General features: G+C 37.9%; 1 protein-coding gene across 1 annotated transcript; it reads right to left on the reverse strand.

Annotated features, from left to right (window-relative positions):
- Nucleotides 1–1,120: 1,120 nt before the first annotated feature.
- Nucleotides 1,121–22,557, reverse strand: LOC137195383 (oligophrenin-1-like). The gene is made up of 24 exons (XM_067607697.1): nucleotides 21,852–22,557; nucleotides 20,468–20,563; nucleotides 19,900–19,961; nucleotides 18,899–18,970; nucleotides 17,180–17,281; nucleotides 16,981–17,091; nucleotides 16,666–16,770; nucleotides 16,449–16,578; nucleotides 16,244–16,344; nucleotides 15,967–16,058; nucleotides 14,651–14,729; nucleotides 11,943–11,976; nucleotides 11,709–11,771; nucleotides 11,017–11,091; nucleotides 10,312–10,396; nucleotides 9,741–9,799; nucleotides 8,704–8,809; nucleotides 8,343–8,502; nucleotides 7,188–7,335; nucleotides 5,994–6,302; nucleotides 5,159–5,306; nucleotides 3,657–3,707; nucleotides 2,555–2,594; nucleotides 1,121–2,433 (listed from the first exon to the last, which is right to left on the reverse strand). Exons 1-24 carry the CDS (start codon nucleotides 22,003–22,005, stop codon nucleotides 2,428–2,430), a joined length of 2,388 nt encoding a protein of 795 aa, XP_067463798.1. The 5' UTR covers nucleotides 22,006–22,557; the 3' UTR covers nucleotides 1,121–2,427.
- Nucleotides 22,558–24,124: the final 1,567 nt, after the last annotated feature.

Below are 24,124 nucleotides of genomic sequence, written 5' to 3' on the forward strand. Positions count from 1 at the left end.
GTGGACATCCGGTAAACTGTGCGCTTGCTTCAATGAGAACACACATTCTTTTGTCCTTGTGTGTGTGCTCCCTTATTTGAGAGTCTAGGCTACATACTAATATACTGGAGCCCCCAAGGTCGTATGAATTGGCATGATATGGACAAGGGAGTTTCCACCGGTCCCCGATTTAGGCCAACCAACCATCAAGTCCACCGCTGAGGCTGGTAGTGGAGGTGCAAGCTGGTGGGTTAAATTTGGGAATAAAAAGGGCCGTGGCAAGGGAGCAAGGCTCTGACTGGCAGTGAAGGCTGGAATGTGGTGGGAGGGGCGGATGGCAAATCAAATACAATGTCAGATTACATGCAGGTTTTTATTACATATGGAGGTCTGAAGAAGTTCGGCTGTATTAACAGTACTTTCAAACATGTGTTAAGACATCAAACAATCAATACCGTTGTGCCTTTTAAGAGTCATCCGAACACACTGGGCTGAGAACTTTACTAAACCGCTGAGTGCAAAAACCTTGAGCCCTATTCTTCCACTTTTTCATTTGCAATGTTGTAGATGACTTTAACATTAACATCTTAACTTTTTAACTAGCATTTTAAGAATATCATACTACCTAAATTGTATGCATTTCCTTTTTAAGGAATTTGGATGGTCAAACCTTGCGGAGCCACATGGTTGAGGTTTAGAGAAGATCACAGTAAAAGTGGTTCCATGAGGTCTGTTCAAGTATTCAATACCAGAGGAAGAGACCAGAGGGAGACACAGACTTGGAAGTATAAGAAATTTAGTACATGGATAAAGCTGTAAGATTGCTTTTCATTAGTTTTTTTGTCTGTTTGTTTTTTAGCCATGATAGGTGCAACGCTCTAAGGATAGCAATGTCACTCAGCATGTTGATGGGTCCATCACATCCCCAGTTTTTATCAAAATTTTAATTTGGTCAGTACTTTACTTTCTGATGAAATGCTTTAGTACTATTGTTATTCCCATCAGCCTCAGCTGTACTGTGTGTTTAGTGCTAATTAACAAATGTTTGCATGCTAACACACTAAACCAGCATGGTAAATATTAAACCTCCTTAACATAATGGTAATACATAGTTCATTTTTTAAAGTATTCACGAGTCACATTAAGAACAATTCATATTTATTTTTCTTTTTGAAAACATGACCAACCAGAAAAAAAACAGAAAATACAAGTCGGGTTATCAAAAAAAAAAACACAACATAAAAACAACTTTAAGTACAAAATAAACTCTGGAGTGTTATTTTCACATATTGTAACATCAGTTTTGTTTCATATGTGACCTGCTTTTTAATCTCAATAATTCCTTTTGAGATACAACAAGTTCAGGTAAACTTTGAGGACTCTCCTGTACAACTTGACTTACCTACTTTAGGTAAGAAGTGAGTGACTCTATGGTCAGAAATAAGGGAATGTACACTGGGGAAATTTGTTTTCATAATTCCCAATTAAACTAACACTCACGACTACAGGCTCACAGTTTATAGCAAAATACTTTTTCTAATGCCTCTTAAAAAGTGACTTATGTTTGAATGATAAATTGTCTCAACTGACATACATGATGACAATTTTGACCCAAATATTCTTTATAAATGGACCAACTAAAATAGCTTTAACAGAGATAATTACTCCACAGTGTGGATTAATATGAATTTAGTTGTTCCATTCCTTGACAGACTGAGAGCTGTTGCAAATGTAATTTTTCTCATTAGTATTTTTTTTTTACATGCTGTTTTGTTTAAATACTGAAATAAAATCTTGAGCAGTTGGTTTCCTGTAAGCAGATTCACTTAATTAACAAGTTTTGTCAAGTGCATTAAACGGTCCATTTAATAAAATCTAGAAATTAATATTAAGACTAATACGTCACATTTTAAAATTAATTCTATTTAATCTGATTAAGTCCATCTTAATCAATTAGTCTACTCTGAGAGATCTATTTCACACTGCTGAAAAAAGTATTAAGGATGTAGACTAGTAGTCTATGTTAGCCACCAGAACCAGTTACACCAGTCAGCTCCTATGAATAAAATTGGCCAAGAGTCACTCAAACTATTTAACACTGTAAAATGACTAAATATTGTAATATCAATTGACATAACTGTCAATTGGAGTGAAACAACAACAAAAAAAAGTACTTTTACTCCGTCATAACTTTGGAATAATGTTTGATCACTGCGTCAGTTATTTTGTTCATTCAAAAGTCAATTTGCTGCTGTGTTGCCTTACAGCACGATTCTATTGATTAAAAATCAAATAGAACCAAATTAATCCATTCAGTTCTATGGAGAGTCGTTTCCTCAGTCTATCCAATAAGATCTGGATTGACTGAGTTCATTAGTGGTGACTCCCTCCAGCTTGGTGTGCGCCTAACAGCACATGTAGAGGTCACATGATGTGGTCTCCTTAACTTTAATTCTGAGAAGACAAAACATGAAAAAGTATGAAAAGAAACACATTTATATACAGAAAAAAATTTCAGTTTATTACAAGCAGAATAAAAATGCATAACAAACAGCGAAATTTCAGTAAATCTCACCTCTTTTTTGACATTTGATGGTGGCGGAGAAACTGGTGGACTAAATTAGAAGAGAAAAAATTTTTATTACAAATCCAATTATGGTTCACAGCACTGTTTCAGCTCAACCAACAGACCCCCCATGACCTGACTGAGAGCCCTTTGTACACTGTGTGATAACTGCATCACACATTATGTGAGATGAGTCTGATAAAGTATTTTTTACAAGCTGTGTCTGTTTGATATCAATTTTTAGCACTGTGATTGGTTCAAACTGATTTGTTTGAAGACGTGGGGCGTAGCAGCAGTCACATTTGGTCCTAAATTTCTTTTTTCTTTTTTTAATGACAGAGTCTGTCTTCGGTGGCAAAATCTCTAACTTTATTTTTGGTGGATTTCATTTCTCTCCACATTTTCAATTTTCATTTGTAATGGCCCACAATGGCACAATTGTGGTCTGCTAACTGATGTTTTGAATAGTGTGATTTCAATGACATTAAATTGGCAAGCAGTTATCTACAACCACCTGCAATGATCTTAAAAGATTAATAATCTATCGTTCAGTGAAACTTTTTTGAATAACACTGCATTTAAGAATAATTCACATTTTACACTGGTTTGAAATTGTGTTGCACCCTGTGGGATAATAATTTACTAGAGTTACAATCTGTGCTTCTACTGTCCAAACAAGAGCATCATATGTCAGCGGGGACCCCCCTCCTGCCCCCCTTTGTTAACGATGTAAACTGTATGTAACTTTGACTGAGCAGATTACAACAAAGAGATGAACTCTCTTTGATGCAACTCCCACAAACCACTTTCCTCTCAGGCAGTTATTTACAGCCTTCATCACTGCCTGCGCTGGGAGGACGGGACCTTAACTTGGACCATCCAAGCAAATCATGAGAGACCAGATGTGTGTGTTTATACCTCTCATTATGTCATCAGTGGGGGGAGCCTTCCTCAGCCAAAAATGTGAGAGTGTGTGTGTGTGTGAACTATTGTGAACTCTTTATAACATTTATTGATTTAATTAAAATGTTATTGTTTATGGCTGTTACTAATTATATCGTTCTAATCATAAAGAAAAAGGACAAAGACAAAGAAAATGGCTTTTACATACCTGCCAGTTTGTCTAGAAGCGTTCTCAAAAAACTTTGTTTTAGAGGCAACACTGCAGAAAAAGAAAGATGACCGTCATGTTGGTATTGTAGAAACATATGATTCATATTGTTCACATTTGAAATCTATTAATAGAATTCTTCATCAAATCCTTCATGATGCAGCAATCAGACTTTTATAATTCCCGTCAATTTCTGGGTTCTTGGAGCAGCCGCGGCCTTTTTTAACTGCAGAGATTTTATAATGTCACACCAGGAAAAGCACAAGTGTAACTAATACATCAATGTAGGTTCTTCACTTCCTGTTATTATACATGCTGGCTCACTGTCACTGCTTACACCTGTGCTTTTTCGGTTATCTTTACTTTTCCTGTTTCCTGTGAACTATCTCTCCATCTACTTGATGGATGAATAAATCCTACAGTGTTTGCTGATCCCCTGACTTTTCCTCCAGTGCCACCAGCAGGTCAAACTTTTCTCTTATTCAGTGAACTATCTCACCATCTATTTAATGGATTGGCAATAAATCCTACTGTCTTTGGTGATCCTCTGACTTTTCCTCTAGTGCCAACATCAGGTCAAAATTTAATCCTGCCAAATACTTTGGTTTAAGACACTAAAATGCTGTGTAGAGCTGAGGAGAAGAACAGAGTCAGGTGATAATCCTTTGCAGATTCATCACTATTAGCGACCCCCTTCACATACAGGTAGTCTTATTAATATAAAAATACTGATTATAGCTGTCACCTCGGCTGCTCTTGGCTTCTATACTCACCATGATCCACTTCATCCCAAAGGCAATTCAATCAGCTGTGCAGTCCACTGGAATAAACTAATCCTGTCGTGCCCCTGAAAGCACCCTGAGATGATGTAATGTCTCAAAAAGACATAATGATGACACCATCACCTCTGGCCTATACTGTTTATAAGGTGGATGAGGTTTCACTGTGTTCATGACAAATTGTGACACTGATATCTGCATGATGTAGACCTGCAATGATTTGTTGATTAATCAATTATTTGATCGACAGAAAATGAATCGCCAACTATTTTGATAATCAATTAATTGTTAAAAACATTTGTTTAGCTTCTCAAATGTCATTTTAAGACATAACCCTTGACACTGGGAAATGACAACAGGCATTTTCACCATTTTATATACAAAACAACTAATTGATTAATCAAGACAATAATTTGCAAATTAATCAATAATGAGAATAATCGTTGGTTGCAGCCTTAATATGATGCAACAGTCGCTGTGAGCAAACTAAATGTGTATTTTTTGATCAGACAGTGTAGACTATCAAAGTTATTAATGCCTTGTGGGCTGCTCATTTGGAGACATTGGACTTTGAACGTCTGGCACCATTTCAAGGTTGCATAAATTATGAGATTTATTGTTTTTAATTAAAACTACAGAAACAGAAGTTGAATATTTATTGGACCTTACGACCCTGCCTATACTAAAAGTATCTCTAATAACAGACTTTTGTATCTCACTTACTAGGATGTTGCTGTGCCATCGCTGCTGGCTGAACTCTGGGTCTTTTGTACAGAGGGGTGTCTGGAGGGGGGCTCAGGAGGCCTGACTGGAGGTCTACAAATGGCAGGTTTCTCTGTTGACCTCATTCTGTTCAGACCATCACAATCTCCTGAAAAACCATACAAATAAAAAAAGCTTCAAGAAACGGTGCATAGGAACAAGCAGTAAAAGTGTAGATGGGAAAATGAATGACTTGAGGCTGTGATGGGTTAAAATGTTAGAAAACAGGTTTTGAAATCTGCAACCAAGTTCTTAATCTTGACCACTTCATCATCCACCATAAATGCCTGCACAACACTTGATCATCCGCTGATGACTAATTTCTGGGTAATACTGTTAAATTGAGCAAGCTAAAAGCAAGCCTTTATATGCTTTAAAAAAATAATTTTTTAAACCAAATACAGATTAATTATTTCCAGAGGCACATTTATAAAGAAAGGATACAGTACAGCAGTTGGACATGTTGCAGCACATGTTATAAAGAGCAATGTATTACTGGCACCACCATTACCACAACAAAAAACAATAATCAATTAATAAATTAGTAGGAAAGAAGACTGATTTTGGCTAATTAGATTTCAAGACCTGGTCTCATGTTCTCAAATATCTGACAATCACAATTTAGTTTTTCATATTAAACCAAATCCCTTCGTCTTTACATTTTAAATCCTATAAACCAGAAAGAAATGTTTTTTTGCTCAACAGAGGCAAACTCAGTTGTAGATAAACAAGTATTTAAGGAAGTTTCAGCTACATTTATCTACCTTTTCATATAAACACAGACAGCTTGTCGTACCTTCTCTATTGGCTGATGTAACTTTTGGAGGCGGTCTTCTGCCCTGGAAAGATGGTACCCGGCTCACATAGACTCCAGACTCCCCATTTGCCCCTGAAGAAGAATCTGGCCTTTGCTTTGTATCATCTATCTTTCCGACGTCAGAGTCTGAATGTCTGTCCTGACGGTTTGCTGGTCTGGGTAGTAATGCTTGTCTCGGAGGAGGTTCTCTTGGAACGAGCGGAGCACAGCTTACAGGTTTCGTCCGCTGCAGGGGAACAGGATTCGCTGAGACTTCCCTATCCGCAATAGAGCTGTCATTCTGGCCATCTGTTACAGAGCAACAACATGACAGTTAATGCATAGTATTGATGACTTGGAGTGGACTCAACAGCCAGAACTAAACATTGACATAAAGGAAGTGATGTTGTTCTTCTCATCTAAGAACAGTAACTTTAGGCTTCAGGAAAATGTAAATGTTTTCTTCGATGATGTTCAACTGCAAAATAAAACAATCATGCAAAGTACAGTAAAAATGTTAAATGTTGAATCAAAGTTAAATTGGTAATACAACCACTGGCACAAGTCACTCAAATTATTTGCTAATGATTTCAACACACAGTCCAAGGTTTGGATTAATCATACAGAGCTGCTTATTTGACTATACAAAGTAGTAAGTTGGTAAATATCACACAACACAGGGAGGACGAGCTGCAGGTGCTCCAAATTTCTCTGCCACAGTGAATGAGAGGATGGAATCACATTCACTTAATGAGGGGTTCAGACAGACAGACAGAAATTACATGATTTAGCCTGAGGCACTGAAAAAAAGACTAATGTGAGATAAGAAATGTATAGTACATAAGTTTATTTGTACTTGAAATCAAATAAAATAACACCAAAGGAATGTTGCAATAAAGGATAAGGCAGCAAATAAAGAAAGAAAAAGATTTGATTTGACATTCGTTGAGAAACAAATTAATATTTACATGATTAGGAATATCTAATAACTGTTTGGAGTATTCAATGGACACACACACCAAATCCAAATTTCTGTACCTCAGACAGTGTTAAGAAATGACCCTGCAGATGTGTTGTTGTGCAGGTCTTCTTTTTCAAAACATTCAAAATAATCTACTGTACATGAAACACAGACAGGATGGCATTATGATGAGGATGACGATGACAATCAGGCCAAGAGAGGCTAATAATTACTCTCTGCGTGTTGGAAGTGGTCGTGAGTAAGAGCTTGGTAAACACGAGGTGGCCGCTTGGAGATTGTGATGGGTTGACGCTTTCTCGGGGTGATCCGAGGAGGAGGGACAGGTGGGGCGGTGCTGTCCTCTGGCATGTAACTGAAGATCTGTAATCACGAATCACAACAAATGTTACAATAGCGCTTGGTTCAGCTATTTCAGCTGCATACAGCCTGTAACTTATATAATAAATGAATAATAAATTAAATGATATACATGAGAAAGAGCAGAAAAAAAGACCAAAAACAATAAAACAATTCAATAAATGGACTAAGTACAAATACCTAATGAGTAACCTAATGAATAGACCTATGATAAACAAATGACTCTGCTACACAAAATCACATGAAGAAGTATTAAAGGAAAAGTTAGATATTTTGGGAAACTCACTTATTCCCTTTTTTTTGCAGATTTACATAAGATATACCACTCACACTACACACTAGCGTCTGTACGCTAAGTATGAAGCTACTGCCAGCAGGTAGCTAACTTAGCTTAGCATAAAGACTGGAAACAGGTGGGGAAAAGCTAGCCTGACTGTCCAAAGTAACACAATTTGCCTACCAGCACTAAAGGTCAGTAAATAACACATATCTCATTTGTTTAATCTCAAAATCAAAAACCTGTCAATCAGTCTACCTCTGCTGGTTGCCTGGCAACTGGATCTGGCCATGAAATAGTCCAGCACATAACCCAGCATAAAACTACAAATTGTCATTTTTTTGTGCAGATTAAACAAGTGAGATATAACATGTTAGTTAGTGAGATTTAGTGGTGCTGGTACACAGATTTTGTCACCTTCGGACAGAGCCAGGCTAGCTGTTTCCCTCTGTGTCCAGTCTTTATGCTAATCTAAGTTAGCCTGCTGTTGACAGTAGCTTCTTACTTAGCATACAGACAAGTGAGTGGTATCAGTCTTCTAACGTAAGTCTTGACAAAAAAAAGGGAATAAGCGAGTTTCCCAAAATTTTTCATTTAATTCTTCTTTTAATTCTTTGTGCTAAGACAAGTTAGCCGGCTGCTGGCGTTATCAACCTGGACTTGTGACTCTCCCAAAATATTTCCCAAAATATCCCATCAGACCACACAAAGTTTACATCCTCTGAAATCGTACCTTTTTGTGGTCCTCAATCAGAATCTCAACTACAATATTTTGGAACTTGATGTCCAACATGGCCGCCACGGTCTCCTCCTTTGCTCTCATCAGCGTGGGTCCAAAGATAACAGCCATGTTTGAAGGAGTCATTAGGTTTTCTTCACTGTGGCTGCACACACTGTCAATGAATATCAAATTGGCTTGAATAAAATGTAACTAAACTGTCGATACAGGCAGTAACACATGATCTCAGCTCATTTTACAAAGACAGCATGGGGTCCTGTAACCTGTGTATGGAAGGTGAGGTGTTTAATAATGTGAGAAAGCAGTTTGAGAGCAGTGAAAACAGTAAATCACAACAAAGTGTGTTAGCACTTACTTGACCAAGTGTTTAATAAGCATCTCCAGCATCTCCCGATTCTTCTCCGGAAGTTTGTAGGTAAGTGAGTGAATTTCACTTAGTCGAACATCAAGATTATCTGACTCTGTTAGACAAAGAAAATATCTATGTTAAGTAATGAAGGAGTTTCAAAGAACAGCATACATAAAGGTTATGCAATATGGACAGTTGATCTGTAGACCAAAATCATAAACATGTTGTTGAAGTTCTCTACAAATGAAAGAAAATACCAGCTTGAGAATAAAAATCCCTGATATTTCTTTAAAAGTAAATACTGCAAGTAAGGAAAGAACATGTTTTCACTGCTACGATATGTGACCAATAAAAAAAGTCTCCAAAACAAAAAAAGCCGTATAATGCAACTAATGAATGTCATTTTCCAGGAAACTGAAGCCACCAGTTGTCTTAAAGACCAGTTGTAACATCTTGACAGAATGAGGCTGATGCTATTAAACTCTTTGTCTTTGTTTGACAGGAAAAAAAAACAAACAAAAAAACGGAGGACTCAGATTTACAGTGTCTTACATATAAGTGTCTTCCAGACTGATCTACTGTTATGTTTTAAACTGCTGGACCTGCAGCCTGTCCAGAGTTAATGTACAAATGCCTCTTGTGTACCTTTTGCATTCAAGTCATAATTACAACCCAAATTAACTGAAAAGATTATCTGAAATTTGTGTCTTTTGAGCCTCTACTATAAAAATATGAAAAGTCAATATTCAAGCTACAACTGTACACAGACGGCATGTGTTATGATTTTATATTTCTTCTCATCTTTGCAAAAAGAAATTATGCTGACTTTTAGAAGTGCATGTACATGTGCATGCAATGGAGCGATATCATTTTTTACTATTACCTGCTAAAAGGTGAGAACAAGTTTGAACCACAAAAGCAATCTTCCTCATTAACATTTTTTAAGATGATGTTTGAGGGAAACAGCAGGTCTACATTCAAGATGAGGGTTTAAAAAGGAGGCACACATAATGCATGACCTCCCAAGTCTTATAGCAGCTTACTTGCAGCACACATGAGGTCTCTGTGCAGACTGTAGGTCATCAGTGGTTCAGACAGGCTCCTGAAAATAAATACAGACTCGTAAACATGTACTGTACAAGATCGTGATGCAATATAACTCACAACATCAAACACAAGGAGGACATCAAGCAGCACTCTTCGTTATAGAGTTACACGAGAAAGCACTCTCTGTCAAGGCTGCATTTGTTAATTTAATGACAGCAAATAGTTTTTTAAAACATGAATCTGGATCCAGATCTACAAATATTGATATGCAATCATGGAGATTTTTGGAAAATACCGAAATCCTTGGATTAGGGTTTTCTACATGGATGAATTGTGCAAAATTTTATGTGACTCATTCTCGAGACCAATTACATTTTCTTTAATTATTAATTAAAGTTATATTGTAATTTAATTTAAATTTATATTGAAAGTAAAGTAAAGAACTGACATTCAGATTTGATAATTATAAAAATGTAAGTTAAGAGCAGCCACTACCAGTGTACAGTGTTTTTACCAGTTTTTTTCTGTCACTTACTCACATCTATGTCCATTCACACACAAACACACCTTAGATAAAACTTCAATGCACTTGTGATGGTTTTAATGTCCCAGTCGCTGCTGTGGAGATCCACATCTCCAGCGTGTGAGGGATCTATGAAAGAGCAAAACAAAACAAACAAAATATTCAGTGTCTTTTGTGTTAAATCCTACATAAACAAAACTGAAAATCACCTCAAATTAGTATCTTGATTGATCAAAGTAACTGACTGACAATAATTAAACTATTAAAACTATTAAACTAACTCTAACTTTGAGCTCTGTTCTTTGTCTCCAGCAACTCTTGATGGAAATACCTGGCTCTTGAATGCTCCACTATGTTCACCAGCTAGTTGCTAACTTTGCCTGTCGGTTTTTAGGGCTTTTTCACTAGAGCAAAAAGACTCTAAAACACTCGATTGAGCTGAAGGGAACAGCAGAGTTAAGTGTTGATTCACTGGGTTTGTCACTACAAGCAACCCCGTTTACATTACACAAAGTCATTTGATGCATTGTTGACATAAAAATAATGATTGCAGGCACTTTAAGGCAGATCCCTCCAGAACGGCTGCACTATGAGTCAGCGACCTGCTGATATTTCCTCATCACTTGCACACTGGAGCGTCACAACAGCTGCAGAACCTGTTATGTTGTGCAGTCAGGTAGGTAAGACCGACCGAGAAAAACATAGTTAATGGGCAGATAAGGTGCGGGTTCATAGGCTTATTTCCTTACCAAAGAAGGCATTTAAAAGCTTCTGCACTTGGATGTTGCTGCCAACTGTTCTGTAAACTCCTTCTTGTGCGACTCCTGGAAAGAGGAAAGGGGGAGGTAAAAAAGAAAGGGAGTGTACTCTGGACAAATACAGAGCAATGGAAATGTACCACATGCTTCTCTTCAGAGGCTGCATGAGCTGAAATTAAGATACAGATGTTCTTTCCTGATTGTAAACGCTTGATTTCACTACTTAGTTCGAGGCTGAACAATGTTCCATGCTTGGATCATGAATCAAATTACATGTTATGACTTGAATACTTAATTCCATCCATGTAAGATAAACTGCTGGAGAAAAACATTGTGACTTTCAGATTATAAGGTTACATCTGCGTTCAAGACAAGTTTGAAATATGAGCTTTAAAGTTTTCAGCATGCATGGAGAGAAGGAGTTTTGTTCGAGACATAATAGTAATAAAAGATCTTAACAGTGCAGGATAAGCATGTGATGATTTAACTCTAAACAGTCTGAAAAAGACTATTATTTCAGACAACTACTTGTAATGAAACACAACTGTTTCCTTGAGGGTGCATGTGGCTGGCAGGAATGGCATCAAAATGTAACCTATGACTCAACTACGCCCCCTTAAGGGCAAGTTAGCAAACTAACAGAAGTAAAGATATTCTGGTATAAAACTCAAGAGACTCTTCACCTTTTGTTTCAACATAGTTGATGCACTTTCGCACAAACTTGAATCCAATCTCGTTCAGTTCCACTGTGAAAGTAAAAAAGGCAAAAACAATGAGCATATTTAACAGCACTCATTTAAAGGTCAAACTTCTGAGTGTTCAAACATGAATACAGATACATTCAGAAACACAAGATGCAATTTCATTACATTAACATCACGACTTCAGACTTTTGAGGGTAATGATGACTGACTTACTTTCAGCTTGCTTGTGAATTGGGGAATGATAGATCTGAAATGAAAAAAAATGTCAAAGGAAAGTGAAGACTGATATATGGAAAAATCTACACCTGGCCTTCGATATGTCAGTGTGATTAATGAGCACGGCTTTCTTCAAACTGAAAAAATGAGAGGAAAAAAAAAAGATGTGATGATGGCAAAAGGGAAACTAACCTCCTGAACACACTGAGAGCTTCCAGTATGGTTTATTGGAATATTAGAGCCATTTTCCAGTTAAAAGCTGAACTTATGAGCAGTCTCAAGTTACAAATAATAATGAAACTGAGAGAAAAAAGTATCAGGGGGAAACTAACAATAATTTAGTTTCTCTTCTGAGAAATTTGACAAAACTTGATATTAAAACCAGTGTGTTTGCAACAGAAAATACAGGCATAGTTACCAGTATATCACACCTAAAACATCCAACTCAGGGACGAGTCAGACACTGTCAGATGTGGTGGGTTTTATATCAAAGCTTTGTCTAATCCTTTCCCCAAAATAACAGATCTTTCTCAGTCAGCTGTCCTCCCCACTAATGGACGTCAGAGGTCATGGTCAGCTACAGAGCAGCTGCAGACAGAAGAGACTTGTTTAAGGACTCTACAGGGCGAATGTTTGTTGTCACACATGGTTAGTGTGAAATTTCACCGTTACACGCTATTAGTTTTTATTTAGAACAACTGTGAGTAGAGCTACTAATTTATTCATCATATCTGTCTGTCAGAGTGTGTATGTAGTTTTGTTTTGAGAGAAAATTATTCAGATTCTGAATCGATCTACTGACGCAGAGATAATGAAGATACCATTCGAGAAAGGAATTACAGTGAAAACTGAACTTTATTTCCAATGTTTGTTTTCCTTGCAGTAGCTAAAAAGCCACTGTGCCAAAATGTCCAATTGCTGAGTCCAATTGTCCAATTGATAGTTTGGAGAGGCACATGACAGCATTTTTCTCTTTGTCCTACATTTTAATGCCAAATAGTTTTAACATATTAAGTTTCAGTGGAAAGTGCGCAAAGGGGGGCCTTGAAATGATCTGTAAGTGTTGAATCACATTTGTCATTTTGGCACACAGGTTCATGATATCAACCACTTCTTGGTTTGGAGACGTGACAAATTTGCCTAAACAAAGATTTGTGGGTGTGCTAAATAATCAGGACTGTAATAGACCAGCTGGCTGACTTTAGAGACTAGTGTCAGCCTGTCTCCAAAGCTCATGAGGATGGGGTTTTTTTTAAATGGGCACAGGACCACTGAAATTATGGCCAATGTGTGTCTACTCTAAGTCAATACATGTATGACGGGAGGAAAATGGTACCACCATACTACCAGTAGAAGAAAATCATTATGCTTTCAGAGCAAAGTTCTGGGCTCAAGAGACTTACAATAAGTTAGCCGAGTATAAGGAAGTTTCAAAAGACAAAGTGCAGAAACATCTATGGTTTGAAGTGATAACAGTATGCAGAGAAATACACTGAGTTTCATGAAGCCAACAGACTCAATGTAGCAAAAGCTCAGAGGCAGTAACACAGTGCATTGGATCTTCAGAATGTTTGGACAAAGTGGGTAGAAAAGCTCACGTGAAATTTTCATGGTATACAAAAGTCACTGAGGAAGTTGCACAAGAAGAGGGTACTGAAAAATGTGCCTTCTGTTATTTTCACATCCTGTGGCAGTGACAGTGTATTTGTTTTGTCCGCAACTGAGGAGGTCCTCTCACCATTAAACCACATATTCTAGACCATCTGATGTGAAAGAGATCTGACAAGAAGTGCAGAGAAAGCAAAACTGAAAAGAAAATATTGTTTATAGCTACGACCAAAAGAGGAAATAACAATGTCTTAAATTTTGCAAATGAAGCAGTTTGCAATTCAATCGCCACGAAACTGCTGAAAACAGAGACAGACCACAGGAGCAGTAAAGTCTGCAGATCAAACAGTTTACAGGGAGGTCTTGAGCTATAACATTCAGTTACCATTAACACCTAAACATGACTATAAAAGTCAAAAAAAAAAAAAAATCACAAATAGTGTGAATTCAGCCATGCCGTAAAGGGCTATTAAGATTAACCAGGTGCCATCATTTGGTCGTACACTGATGTAATAATGTACCAAGCAAGCTTCATTTAATCTTTCACACATCTGTGATCAGCCGTGCCAACAACCTGCAGCGCTGAACAAATGTCACATGTGAGCTGTCGTCTGCCTTGTATGGTGGATAAAAAAAAAACGAACATGATAGTCATGATAGTGTTTCCTTAAAAAAAAATATATAAATACCCATTAAAACAACACGCTACTTTACAAATTTTTCTCTCCATGGTTCAGCAGATTGATTTTGTACAGATAAAAGCCCATTTAATTAGGTGTAATCCAATTAAGAAGCTGCAAATGACATCAACCTTGACAACTGTAGCTTCTTACAAGGATAAAAAAGTTTTTAGATTTAGCAACCTGCCAACATTTAAGGAGATTTTATAAAAAAGAAACTGGTTTGGATGGACTCTGATATGCAGATTGGAAACGGAAGCTAGTGTCAGTAATTGTGTGTCCATGCTGTAGCCGTGTCAGCCCCGTTACTGTGGCGACTGACTCCATATCACACTGCAAATCTTTTGGCAGTAACTTTCTCAGGAAAAATCATATCTAGTAGAGGAACAATCCTAGATTAGAAAAAAATAAACTCACAGGCTCTTTTCCATCCATGGCCTCCATCCACAACTTCCTGTCTCCTTCCGAAAGAGCCTGGAAAGTGACGGGGGTGTTTCTATGGAAACAGTAAGAAATGCCATTTAAGAGGCAAAGGTTGCAATTATTCAGTCTGAAAAATGCACTGCTACAGTATCAAACCACTGTGAACATTCAGCTTTTTTTTCATGCTTTTACATATCAAGAATCACATACATCTTTCAAGCAAAACAGGGTGGACAAAATAACAAGAACACCACAAAAAGAAGAATGATTTTGAATGAACTTTGATTAAATCTTATGTGGCCGTGATGGAAGTAGCAAATGAATTATGCATGCGGAGATGATGAAAATCCATTGTTGTAGTCTGTCTACTGCAGAAGCAACAGAGTCTTGTGCCAAATATTACAGCTTGTAGGCTACTGAATCAATTGTTAACTAAAACAACTGTGCTGCAAGTTTAAAGCTCTTTTTGGCAACTGCACCAATCAACCAACTACAAAAACTTTTAAAAACTCTTATAAAATAACTTTTCTATCCACTTTAACAGTTACACAGATAACCCTGATATCTCACGGAGCCATCCATTTTTGGCAAAGAAGATCCAAAAGTGTTTCTATGCTTTCATGTGTTGGTGTTTTAACGCTTTTCTTGATGTGTTTCGAAGTATGTCTGAATTAGACACCTGAAATGGCCAAACCATTGGTTCATCTACACTGTCCTGCTCCATTACTGGAGCAAACTAGGAAGGTCAAAGGTCAGGGTCAGGTACTGGGAGCACACTTTGCCTTCAAACATCTTGAGCTGACATGAGTATCTTCTGTATTAGACGGCACTGCCACCTTGAGTCTGTCAAACAGCAGATTCCCCATGTTGTTCACTTCACACACTGGCACAAATGAGTTGCTCAACATGCAGAGACGCTTTCAAGCACTTAATGCATAATTCAAGCTATTTTTAAACCTTTCAAAACACCCTGTTGACATTCAAGCATTTCCACAGATTTCAAGTAACAAACCCTGAATACGACAAAGCAGCCTATGGCTCAAGTGTCTTTTAAAAAGCTTCTTGTTCTGAGCAGCCTGCTCACAGTATATAAATATGAGCTTGTTGTGTTCCTTTCCCTGAAATCGCTGGGTTTGCCATCTGTTTCCAGCACCAGCCCCGTTGCTTAGGGATTGTTTGGGCTACAGTCCATTTAGCCCTCACGCTATGTCCTTGTAAACCACCTGTTCACCTCGCCGCCTGAACCTGTTTATCCCACAAGGCTTTTGTATTGCCTCATCTCACAGTCTCTCAGATTTGTTTGTGCTAACCTCTCGATAGTTTCCACGTCAAAGCAAAAGCGCTTGTCTATGGATTCAGTCTTCCGGCGGATGCAGGATTTCAGTGTCAGCTGCGTAGGGCCCTGCAGGGAGAGAGGTAAAATTGGAAAGTGGTCGGCTATGTGTGAGGGAGAAGACAAATGTTGGGCAAGCAGTCTGAGGATATAAACTGCCTATAGATACTGTTGATGACAAAGTATTACAGGAACAGGATATGTAGTAATAATAATGAGTAATAATAATAACATATTTCTTTTCAGTGGAGCACCTGTTTAGTTGTAGGTTTCTGTTCACAAGGTACCATGACCAGCAGTCTCCCCTCCTTGTGATACTTGCAATAGTATTTTACCCATGACACACCCAAAGCCCCTGTTTGACGAAAGAAAAGAAAACAGGACGGGCCTTGTCAGAACTGGCAACAGGGGGAATTCAAGCAAGCTTGTACAAGTATCAAGCTTCCTAAGAACACTTACACTTCTCCTGGCAGAACAGATAACCCTCCATCGGCAGAAGACTGTGCATTTTACTGATCTGGGAAGGGTGTTTCATTCTTTTCATCAGCTCCTCCATCTCCTCGCGAGTGCTCTCATAGTGGTTCCTTGTCTGCAAGCAGAACCAGACAGCAATTTAGTATCATAAGGACATTAAATCTTGCTAATAGCATCATATGTTGCCAGTAACACTACTTACGTTCTGCAAGCTGAGCTGCAGCTCTTGTTTGTAAGGCATGAAGTCCTGAGTCATCTCCACTGTCAGGTTATTGAGCGTTAAAATGCTGTGAAGAAATGCCAGCACCTGTCCAACCAAAGCATGAATTACATATTTAAGAAGAACAGTCGAGACCAGTCAAAACAACAGAGCCACTGCCATAAAGAATGCCTACAGTGATTTTTCGTAGCCTGTCATCAAGCTTTTCCTCTAAAGTGTTCTGTGTGTTTCCTAAATCTCTTGTTACATGAGTGCGGTAGCAAAGAGGAAGAGTGGGACACCACAGACAGCACTCACAGGCTCCACTACATCAAACTTCTTCCTGTCCTGCACCTGATGGATCTGGTACACATACTCCACTGAGGATTCGTAGAAGTTCACTCGCTCTTTGTCTAGGAGTTCATCAGCCTGCAGTGAAAAAAAGCAGCAAGTGACACTGTCAATTCTACATTTTGCCATATGATTAATGCAAAATACTTGTCGTACTTCACCCCACCTCTTGAAGTTGGCTCTCTTTCTTCTTGGCAGAAAGATTCAGGTGTTTGTCCAACTGGGAGTAATATTTTTCACTCTCTTTCTCAAACTTCTTTTTCTTTTCCTGCAGGACAGATGTGTTAATTATGAAAATTAGAAATTATGGTATCATTGAATCAAGATTTTTTTTTTATCTGGCATAGCTTGACTGAAAGACAAAAAGTGCTTAGAAAAGTATGGTGTTCTTTCACTCGATTCATAACCTGCTCTCAGAAATAATGAAATAAATATAAGAAGACCTCAGAAATAAAAGAATTCTAACTACAATATACTGACCAGGACATTTTACAGTTGAACCCTTTCGAGCTCTTTGGTGGACAACTACAGTATTTAAGGGAGATACTGTTTCTAAATTACCTCTTATTAATTATCAAACAACATGTATTCTGATACAAATATATCTTGAGTAAGCTAATATCGACCAATAACTGAGCTGACAAGTCTGAACAGTCAGCTAAAGTAATGGATAAACAGCTAAAATAGTTAGCCAAAATTAATAGAGTTAAAATACTTAGATAAAAGTAATAAACAGCTAAAATAGTTAGCTAAAATTAATAAACAGTTGAAATAGTTCACTAAAAGTAATAAGCAGTAAAATAGTTAGCAAAAAGTAAGGAATAAAGTGTTGAAATAGTTAGCTAAAGGTAATGGATAAACATTTAAAATAGTTAGCTAACAGTAATAAACAGTTAACATAGTTAACTGTTTATTACTTATAGTAAGTATTAGCTTATAGTAATAAAAAGTATAAGCAGTTAGCTAAAAGTAATGAATAAACAGTTAAAACTGTTAGCTACAAGTAATGGATAGACAGTTAAAATAGTTCAACTTCTGCCACAAGTGGTAGCAGTACAAATGCAAACTTGACAAAACCAAAAGCAGCCTAAAAACATAGTTAAAGAGCACTCAGTTTAAAATCAATGCATTAATGAACACATTTGAAACATTTGGAGTTATATCTGACATGGCAGTGGGAGTACATCATATAAAAACAGGTTAGTCTAGCTCTAGTAAGTTTTATTTCTTTCACTGTTCTCTTAATCTAAACAGATTTCTTTCTTAGAGCAATCAAAAGATATTTTAAGTTTTTCTTTGAAACCATTTTTCAGAACACATACTTTTAATATGAATGTCTTTTCAAAGTCATCTGGACCTGCATATTTCATTTATATTTCAATTCCATTTTCATATATCATGATTATTTATGGATCATTGCACATCCCTACTCTAAACAGAGTGAAACCAGTGCAACGCCTGAATGTCATACTGAACAATCAAGGTGATATCTCACCGAGTTTCCTGATAATGACTTCATGAGCAAAATATAATGATGGAGAAGGAGTGCACAGGAAGGTCACCTTTGGAAAAACATGTGCTGATCTCAGTTGGAAAACTACTTGACTAAGATTTCATTGTTCTTAAATGTGAATGTTTCACACAAACACACAAGTGGACAGATTTGAGGAAGTAGCTCATAACATCCTGTTTCGTCTGTGTTAGTAGCTCAGGAAGGGATGCATGTTGTACAATCATTTGATTTTCAATGCACAGAAACAAATCAAACGATACTCAATAAAGTAGAACAGTGCTTCCTGCGCTGACTCGTGAATTTGACTTCTTTGGTTCACAGGAATAAGCCACACATCACTTATAGAGCAGAGGAACCAGTAAAAACACTCACTTTTGTTATTCCTATTTGCTCCTTCCTGAACTTCTCCAACGGCTTGATGAGCAGATCAGAGGCGTTCTGTACCTGGACAGTAAAATATGGAGCAGCTATTACTGTGGTACAATTCAAAATGCACACACACACACACACCCACACACACACACACACAGACACACACACACACACACACACACACACTGTATTTACCACATGTGAAACACACCCTTTAACACAGTGTCTTTGTATATAAATTGTACATCTTTGTGAGACAGAAATACGTTTTAAAAAGTTTAGAAATAAATACTTTGTGAGTGACTGTATTTTTCCTAACTGGTCACAGCATATGCAGCTCTTTCACACCATCGCAAGCATCATTTACCAGATGACCTCTGGTTTTAAAATTAGATCTGTATCCAGAAAACCCAGTCCAACGGGAACTGCTGCTAACTCATAACATACAGTATAATGCCATGACTCGATTCCTGAGGCTCAAGGGCTAAGGATGAAAAGATTAGATCGTGTCTGAGTTTTAGAAAATATTCTGTATTATTATCAGTGCATTAAAGTGTGTGAATAACAGCTGCAGGTGATACTAAGAGATAAAACGAGAATGAAAATGTGTCAAAAAGAAACAAAGACAATATGGGACCATTAACAAAAGGGAACAAGAGAATGGATAGAGGAACTGAAAGCAGAATAATTAACAGAATTTCCCATAGCAGTTCTACATGAGGCTACACATTAACTCATAGAGTATCTAGGTGTGTGGATGTGTCTTGTGAAATCAAATGAACATAATTCAATTGACAGACACAGATGGAATATCTACTTTAAATAAAAAGGAGTCAAATTTGCATCAAAACAAAACGAAAGTAAAAACTTGCAGGCGTTTGTTCATCTTATCAGAATGTTCCAAAAAAGCTTTTCCGGCAGGGTGGGTTAATGTGTTTTACAATATCTAATGAGAGTCAAACAGGATGCAGAGTCAGGTTGAAGGAAGTTGATAACCCTACCAACATCATTCTGTCATCTTCCACTTCCTGCAGGAGTCCAGCGAACTCCTGGAATGACTGAGCTAAGGAAGAAAACACAAAGATGGAGAGAAGAATGAAGACTTCGCCTGCTCTTGACTGTGTGACACAATAAATGCACTTTGAAAGACTTAAGAAAAGCAGCACAACACTCTTCTTCCAAACGTGCACTAATATAGGTTTCTCTAGGTTGATGATGATAATATTTCCAGCTATTTTTCTTTTATACACACGTTCAGTTGTGTGTCATGAAGCTTTAAAGACAGAAACTTGTTTTTCCAAACCATTTTTTTCCTGTTTAACCACATTCAACTTGTGAGGAATTACCAAGCAGCTGCCAAAAATGTTCCTCTCCACTGAGGTCAAGTAGGGGAAGTATCTTTTGTATGCAATACTAGTGATGTAGTCTTTACTCTGACAGTGACATTTTCCATATTGTATTATAAACAGAAACTCCCGCTGTAGTGAAGTCCTCTTAAAGTCTGTTTATCATCATGACTTTAATAGCCGGTAAATATAAAGTGTGTGTTTAGTGTCTGTATTATCTTACCAATGTTGATCTCATCATCTGTCAGGGAGTCACCGATGAAATCGAACTGGAACATACTGAGAGTTTGGGAAAACTTCTGAACTGCCAAAGAATAGCCTATAATAAACAAGATTTAGTTCTTTAAAAACATTTGAACGGAGCTCTAAATTCCTGAAATAAACAATTGCTCTTTTTCGAATTTAACCTAACTCTCAATATTTAAATACAACTCAAGATAATTGTAAAAGTACTGAGTGTTTTTCTATTTTCCCTGGTAGGAAAATCTAAAGCATATATAAGACCTCCTTGGCCGGGTTCAGCAGCACAGCAGCAGCCAGTATGTAATCTATGCAATATATTTTCCCTGCTAAGTCTGGCTTTTATTATCAACACATAACAGCGACTGTTAGATCAATACTGTTAAGCATTTTTGCCTGAGAAACTTGGCTAACAGATCGAGTATCGTATTTAAAATCCCTCCTGTAAATCTCTCCTTCCGTAATATTATCTATCTGTCAAATTTTCAACCATTTCATGTTTTTTCCCCTCAACCAATTATGTGTCCCATTTAATCTGTTTACTGTATTTTGGATTCTTGCTTTCGTGCATTTTAAGAAGCTTTTTGTATACTAACAAGCCTTTGGCAGATAAATGCATATTTCACAACCTTTGCAGCTGGAGATCAGTGTTTAAATTGAAGATGTGCTACAGTAAATCACAGTGCAGCTTTATCATCAGGAAGTGAGATAAAAATGCGACTTTTGTGAATATGTCTTGGTGCAGTTGACCCCAACGACAGAAACTCGTGACTTCTGGCTATTATCTGCCTCTGCAGCACTATTACAGTACCTACAATGACGGTTTCTGTCTCCGAGGTGAAAAGCTTGTCGCTGGTGATTTGACCAGCAGAATGAGTCAAACAAAACAAACAGTGTCCCCCTCTTAATGGGTGCCACACTGACCCAAATAGTATATGCATCTACTGTACTGTATGCTGTCATTGGCTCTGGTCCATACTATCAGCTGGACTGGTCGCACAGTAAAACCAGCAGCAGCAGAGAGATGACTCAGAGAAGAGAAGTGGAAAAAGCAACAGATTACAACATATGCTCAGATGCACATCCTGCAAAAAAGAAGACAGCTGTTGTGCAGTTTGGAAACAAACAGAACCAGTCATGCAGCACATCTGCACCAGGATCCATGGCTGTTTGGTCTTCTCCCAGGGGAGCACTAGCACCTCCCTGAATATGCCTCTCCCACCCCCACACACACACACACACATTGATGCTATAGGCCCTCACACAGGCCCCAATGATGCTCAACCTCTGTCAACTCATCCCATTTACATGCAGAGTGCAAACACTATTACTAACGTGAAGACTTGTGAGATTCAGATCATGCTTACCTTTGATTGCAGTGATTACACTGTTGCCATCTTTTATCAACTCTTTGAGAAATTTGCTGGATCTCTCCAGCTCTTGTTCATAACACTTGAGAGTCTCCCTGAATTCCGGACTGTCCAGATAGCACTCACTAAACTCCAGAGGCGGATGCCCCATCTTCTGGACGACTGGCTTTTGGACAATAGAGACACTGGATTTGTTTTAGTGAGCCACGCAGCCTACGCTCGTCTACAGCACACTGGTCATTTCTGCTGCACACACTCATCTGTTGAGAGAAGGAGAAACCATGGTGTCCGTGGGAGCCTGCGGCGGCCGCTGGTCACATACGAAGTGGACCAAACACCGAAGAAAGCTCGACTTGAAGTCACTTTCACGATTTCCTCGTCTGACGCGCTGTTTACACTAATTTAATTGTATCCTGGTCCTCGTTGCCACTTTTTCCTTGTTGCAGAGACGTGATTAGAAGAGCGGCGAGAATCCCCTTGGACGCGTCCCATTCCGAGATGTTTCACACTTCCATTAATCCTCCTCCGCTTCTTTATCTCGATTTAAAAACAGATGTTGTTTGCCAAAGTCAAAAACACGCTCTCAACTCACTGAGAAGCCGTTAAAAAAGTGATTTGTTTCTATCAGAAATATTATTCACATTCTTAAGTCCCATATCTGTCCGTAGAGCGTAGGACAAAGCCGAACGGGACGTAACCAGCTGGCTACGGACCCTCCAAAAAAACTTCCCCTTTTCCACACCCAGGAGGTTCTTAAAGGGGCCGCAGCACAGACACAAATTGTGTGGACGCTGCTGCTTTCAAATGCTGTTGGTAATTCTTAAATATAATGTAATTCCTATCTAATTGTGCTCTCATAAATGGGCCAAAACAAATCGGTAATAACTACCAGAAAATGGTATTTAAGAGATAATAATAACGTAATGTTGATATTTATTTACAATAATAAGTATGTATACAGATATTAGAGATAGATGGATAGATTATTTAGGTATGTAGATTGGTATCTTGTCTCTTATTCAATATCAAATAACCTTTATAATAAAATGTATACACGTTGCATATTTCTTTTTAAAAAGGGAGGTTATAATGTGCTTTATATTTAGCTTATATAGCAGATACAGTCAAAAAAAAACTTTCTATATGACATATTTTAAATGGGGGCAGTGGTGCACTAAAGCAATGGCTCCCACACTGGGGGTTTGAGAAGCCGATCTGTGGACAGTAGGCTTGATAAATGAGGTGCCCTTTCAACCCTCAATTGCTCCAATTTCAATTAGTTTCATTCAGTCAGGCTGTGGTTGTAACTGAGTGAAAGTGAACACCACATTTCTGAAAAGGAGAACAACGCTCAGCAAAACTTCCGTGCATAAATAACATATTACAACATACTGTAGCATCGTGTGTTGGAGACAAATCATTTTAAATTCAAAGCAGCTCACAATACAGACACACCTGCATGGACGTGTTACGTGTAGACTCATGAACATATCACGAGAATCATGTGATTATTGCACAGTGAGACAGCTCACACCTGCATGTGACTGGGTGTGTTCCTGCGATCAAGATTATGTACCACAATATGACCTGTCCTTGTTGCACAGGCAGCCGCACCAAACTTAGCTCACAATGCACAACTACAGTAATCCTGCAAGACATCTAGACCTGTATGATGCAGACATTAATCTAAAACTATGACATATGAAACTGAAATTTACTGGTGAGACTATTAGAGGTGTAAAAAATACAACGTTTCAGGCAGACATTCAAGTACTTTCACTCTCACTAGAAAACTGAATTCACTGTAGTTTCACCTCTGCAAAGCAGTAATTTCTGATATGCTGCAATAACTGATAATGACCTCCAGATGTCATCCTTCAGACTGAACTGAACCAAGAGAGGATTGTCCTGCAAAAAACACACAGACACACACACACACACACATAATTTTAAATGATGTATTTGAATCCACCAACTACATTACAAGTGCACAAATTTCAGTCAGTCAGTCAAACATGCCCAGGGCCTGCCAAAGATCACTATCACTTATATTCATGTAGCTCACCGACTTTTGCAATCAGGGACTGATACAGAAGAAGCTTCATGCACATACAGGTCAAAAACACAGCTCATCACTAGGATTTAAGTTTCTTTTCAGCCTTCAATCACAAAAACAACATTAGGAGTGCTAGATATGTTACAGAACAGGTTATGAGAGATATCAAATCTTGCTGGGATCACACAGGAATGTTTGTACATAATTACATGTC

This window comes from Thunnus thynnus, chromosome 13, assembly GCF_963924715.1.
Source record: "Thunnus thynnus chromosome 13, fThuThy2.1, whole genome shotgun sequence".
Lineage (NCBI taxonomy): Eukaryota > Metazoa > Chordata > Actinopteri > Scombriformes > Scombridae > Thunnus > Thunnus thynnus.

Bases quoted from the DNA above. Each gene is read 5' to 3' on its own strand.
- LOC137195383 (XM_067607697.1), bottom strand. From the start codon at position 22,005: ATGGGGCATCCGCCTCTGGAGTTTAGTGAGTGCTATCTGGACAGTCCG. The intron at 16,345-16,448 runs GTAAGTGTTCTT...TTCGTCAAACAG, and splicing joins TCTGTTCTGCCAGGAGAAGT to GGGCTTTGGGTGTGTCATGG. The intron at 3,708-5,158 runs GTAAGTGAGATA...CTTTTTCTGCAG, and splicing joins GATGGCACAGCAACATCCTA to TGTTGCCTCTAAAACAAAGT.